Below are 5,000 nucleotides of genomic sequence, written 5' to 3'. Positions count from 1 at the left end.
CCCTTCTCTAGTAATCATCATTAGTTCTTCGACTCACTCACTCATACAGGCTCAGAGTGGCTGAAGACTGTATATTTGTAAGTGAAGGACACCCTGATACCTTGATACTGACCATAAGGAACGGGAGGAGGCAGAGAAGAGGAGGAGGAGGAGGAGGAGGCGATGGTACCGTGGACAAACACCACCTCTTCCCCTCCCCTCACCTCCCTCTTTCTCCCCTCACCTCCCCTTTGTCAGGCTGTCAGAGGGGCGGCGGCTGCGTCACTCCGTCTGAGGTGCCAACCACAGCCACTCTCACCTTACACCCTATACTCAATTTTTACACCCATAATACCCACCCTAGGCGACGGGCAACAGTGGGCCGAGTTGGGCGGGCCGCTAAGAGCCATGTGCGAGCGGCTAATGGGCCGAAATTGACCACTAAACACCCTAGTGGGATAGGACCTGTCGCGGCCACGGCCAGGGTGTGGTAAATGTCGGGTCAGTTTGGTTCTCCCAGAGTTTATACACTTGCGGTCTAAACACTGGGAGGTGGTTTGTGTGTGTGTGTGTATGTGTGTTCGTGTTTTCTCAGTCTATCGTTCTCCTTGTTCTGGTCCGTTTGTGTGTTACGTGATTTAACTTTTGTTGTTGTGGTTGTTGTCTGGTTTCTTTTCTTTCTTTTCCTTGTCTAATTCTTTCGTGTTAACTGTATGGTCAGTCACGGGCGAGCGAACACACACAGTTATCACTATCTCATTCCTTCTTTCTCTTCACCACCACTTCCTACCCTTCCTTTCCTTTCCTCTCCCTATCTTCCATACCTTTCACAACCTCCCTTCTCATTCCCTTCATCAACATAACATTTATATCATCTTTACCTTCCCCTTCTATCTCCTTACCTTGAATGATCACTTCTCTTAACCTCCCCTCACCTTCCCTCACCTTCCTTTACCTCCCTTTACCCTCACCCACTCTTCAGCTCTCCCTTCCAGCTCTCCCCCCTCCCCGGTCGTCTCAGGGCCCCGTCACCTTCAATAAAATAGCCAGCGACGCTCAATAAAGCCTCCCCTCTTGTCTAATAAAGCATGGGGCGTGCTCGATCATCGCGCCAAAGTGACCCGCCCGCTGCTCCTAATACCCAGGAAATCGTAAAATAAACTCACGCCCTCCCGCCGCAGCCTCACTCTAAAGGGGGATGAGTTGAGTCTTTTCTAATGTTTTTTTTCTCACTCTCTCTCTCTCTCTCTCTCTCTCTCTCTCTCTCTCTCTCTCTCTCTCTCTCTCTCTCTCTCTCTCTCTCTCTCTCTCTCTCTCTCTCTCTCTCTCTCTTGTTCTTCTCTTTGTTCGTGTGTTGAGTTCGTGTGGTTAGCTGTGGGGTTTTGTCTTTGTCTCTTTCTTTCTTTCTTTCTTTCTTTTTTCTTTCTTTCTTTCTCTGTCTCCTTTTTTTTTCTCTCTCTCTCGTGTGTGTGTGTGTGTGTGTGTGTGTGTGTGTGTGTGTGTGTGTGTGTGTGTGTGTGTGTGTGTGTGTGTGTGTGTGTGTGTGTGTGTAATATAAAGGTTTGAGAATAGATGGAATTATTAACCTTGACTGTTTTATCTTCAGAGAGAGAGAGAGAGAGAGAGAGAGAGAGAGAGAGAGAGAGAGAGAGAGAGAGAGAGAGAGAGAGAGACGAAAACTAACCACCATCCTATTCTTACCATCTTCTATACCCTTATTATATCCCACAGTATTCTTTCAACGCCTCACAGTTTTACATTCCAGGGATCTTAGTGAGGAGGCTGTGATGGTGGTGGTCGTGGCGGCGGTAGTGGTGGTGGTGGTGAAGGGGGAAAGAGTGGCGGGGAAGGAGGCGGTGCAGGTTCTCTTTATTGTGAAAATGAGGAGCTGAAGGCAAATTATGAACGTGGGATGTCAGGGAAACATAGTAATCGTAAAAAGGAAGTAGAGATGATTTGAATACACGTGATTACTATCCAGAGAGAGAGAGAGAGAGAGAGAGAGAGAGAGAGAGAGAGAGAGAGAGAGAGAGAGAGAGAGTGCACGACAAACATGGAAGAAGGGCTGAGGCACACACACACACACACACACACACACACACATAGAGAGAGAGAGAGAGAGAGAGTGGCCCACCTTGCATGAGCTCCGGCCCGTGTGTACCTCTCGAGAGATTATCATTACCAATTTTACGGACCACGTATGAGGCAAAAAAAATTAATAAAGCAGAGGAGAGCTATGCGGCGTAAAATGCGGAGGACCCCGCCACTCTGCCCCTTGTGTCCCTCGCCGCCAAGGCCCAAGGTTCCCTAGAACACCCTGGCGGTACATGACCTTTATCTGAACACGCTCTAAGGCCCACAGTCGCTAGAGAACCTGTGAGAGAGAGAGAGAGAAAAAAAAAAACACGACTGTCGGAACCCCAACCAAGGCGACCCAAGAGTGGTTAGGGGCGGCGCGTCGACCAAGCCCTAATGACTGCGCCGGTGATTCTAATTATCTGCTTAAGGGACGTATTACGGAACGCGTCTTAAGCACACCTCCGCCAGGTAGCCAATCACGGCCCATGTCGAAATTTTCAGTGAGACAATACCCAGGGTCATTTAATACTTAAGTGGCCAATCACTCAGCTCATTTGATATTTATGCTCTTCACGACTGTCCCTATGTCCGTCCCTCTTCTTGTGTGTGTGTGTGTGTGTGTGTGTGTGTGTGTGTGTGTGTGTGTGTGTGTGTGTGTGTGTGTGTGTGTGTGTGGCTTTCGAACATAAGTAAATGAACTCTCCCTCATCATCTTCCTCTCCTCCTCCTCCTCCTCCTCCTCCTCCTCCTCCTCCCCGGCCCGAGGTCTATGTTTATACCTTTCAGCCGGGGATGATGGATGCAGCCAAAGTGAAGCTCTTAATATAAACTTATCCCCTCAAATTATAATCAAGACGGAGATACTTCTAAGAAAGGAAAAATGTGCATACGGAATGTTAAAAGAGAAAGAGAAAGAGAGAGGAGAGATAGAAGAATTAAAAGTTTTGACACTATGTTCTCTCTCACTCTCACTCTCTCTTTCTGATTCGTTCACCTCCCAGGACGAGGAACAGAGTAGAGTAGCTAGTGTATTATATCAGCTATTGTTTCTGTGTGTTCTGTATTCATATTGTATCTACGAGTATACCCATTACTAAGACACTCACTCACACATTCACTCAACATTCTGACTCATCTTGACCTTATCACTGACTCACTGAAACACACACACACACACACACACACACACACACACACACTCTTAGCCACGCATCCAGTAACTGTCACACCTTCACTAACTCACCCATCCCGTTCTCATACCAAATAAAACTCAAGACTTCTTCACCAAATAAAACCTCAAGACAAGACTCACTCCTTCACCAAACAAGACACCAAGACCCTTTCACCTCACCAAACAAAACTCCTTTTGACTCACTCCTTCACGAAACAAACCCCAAGACTCACTCCACACCAAACACACAACCATAACGCCAAGACTCACCTCTCGAAGTCAGTGAGACGCGAAGAATCCCTGAAGCCCTTAGCGAACGGGTTGCTATCGATCTTAAGTTTGGTGATGAGTTGGTTCTGGTAGGCGGTGACTGCGGTGAACACTGTCTGAGGGAACATGTAGGTGCGGTAGTCCTCTTGCTCCAGGTCACTGATGGGCCCCGAGAAGCCCTCCTTGAGACGCACCAGGTGGATCCTCGGCTGGTAGCGGTGCATGGAGTTTAGCACGATCTGTTGAGAGGAAGAGAAACAAGGGGAGGTTAGATCAGGTGGGGTATGGATAACCAAAGTAAATAAAAAAAGGCACTTGGAGGTGAGAAAAAGGAAGGGAATGTTAGGTCAGGTGTGGTACTGATGTCGATGCTGGGAAGGTGAATAGGTTGATGTGTCAGAGGGTATAAGGAAATGTGAATATATAGGACGTTTTGACAGAAAGAAAGTGAGAGAGAGAGAGAGAGACAGGGAAGGTTAGAAATAAAAACAGTGATGAGTTATGAACAATATGGTGTAATATAGTGTAAGAGAAGGAATAGTGAAAATTGAATAAAAGGACAGTATGAAGAAATTACGTAAAAAAGAAGAAAAAAATATGAATGGGTTAGAAATTAATTGAACGGAGAGAGAGAGAGAGAGAGAGAGAGAGAGAGAGAGAGAGAGAGAGAGAGAGAGAGAGAGAGAGAGAGAGAGAGAGAGAGACTGAACCTGAATAACAAAACATTTCCAGAATAAACTTTAACAATTCAATAACTACGCCATCTGCATACAGCGTTTTAATCGACCTAGTTAAACAGCACACTTAGGAATTCACCGGAAGAAGGGAAATGAAAATCCAGCTCAATATGAAGGAGAAAAGGAGAGAAGGAAAGTAACAATATCATCACAAATTCAAACACATATGTATTATACTCTTACTCTTCCAGCGAGTCTATTTTCATAATTTCTCGACATTCCACTTAATATTTGAGTGAATGAGTGAAGGAGAAGACGAAGAGGAGTGCAGTAATCAATCACGCCGAGAGAAGAAGAGGAGGAGAGGTGATAAGACAGGAGAGAAAGAGCGGGAGGAAAGAAGGGAGAGAGTGAATGGATGGTCAGGGTAGATTGAAGGAAGGAATAAAGTTGGAATGACTGGGATAATAATAATGATAATAATAATAATGTATAGTGTTTTGAGTTGAGTGTTGATGGTAATGAGAGAGAGAGAGAGAGAGAGAGAGAGAGAGAGAGAGAGAGAGAGAGAGAGAGAGAGAGAGAGATTCTTTAACCATTGGCATGTTATGTTCGCGACTGTCGAGAAAAATATAGCCCTCCTCCTCCTCCTCCTCCTCCTCCTCCTCCTCCTCCTCCTCCTCCTCCTCCTCCTCCTCCTCCTCCTCCTCCTCCTCCTCCCACGCACCCACCCTAACACACACACACACACACACACACACACACACACACACACACACACACACACACACACACACACACACACACACACACACACACACACA

At 46.5% G+C, this 5,000-nt stretch overlaps 1 protein-coding gene and 1 long non-coding RNA gene across 2 annotated transcripts in view; one reads left to right on the top strand and one right to left on the bottom strand.

Moving 5' to 3' along the window:
* Positions 1-5,000, top strand: part of LOC135111161 (uncharacterized) — a 220,426-nt gene that overhangs the window by 122,302 nt on the left and 93,124 nt on the right. The gene's annotated exons all lie outside the window — the stretch shown is intronic.
* Positions 1-5,000, bottom strand: part of LOC135111160 (T-box transcription factor TBX20-like) — a 105,875-nt gene that overhangs the window by 12,881 nt on the left and 87,994 nt on the right. The window contains exon 5 of the mRNA XM_064024188.1: positions 3,500-3,738. Within this exon, the coding sequence (XP_063880258.1) occupies positions 3,500-3,738 (239 nt within the window). The remainder of the gene's footprint in view (positions 1-3,499; positions 3,739-5,000) is intronic.

The sequence above is a fragment of the Scylla paramamosain genome, chromosome 21 (assembly GCF_035594125.1).
Source record: "Scylla paramamosain isolate STU-SP2022 chromosome 21, ASM3559412v1, whole genome shotgun sequence".
Classification (NCBI taxonomy): domain Eukaryota; kingdom Metazoa; phylum Arthropoda; class Malacostraca; order Decapoda; family Portunidae; genus Scylla; species Scylla paramamosain.
This window is presented reverse-complemented; position numbering and strand designations above follow the sequence as displayed.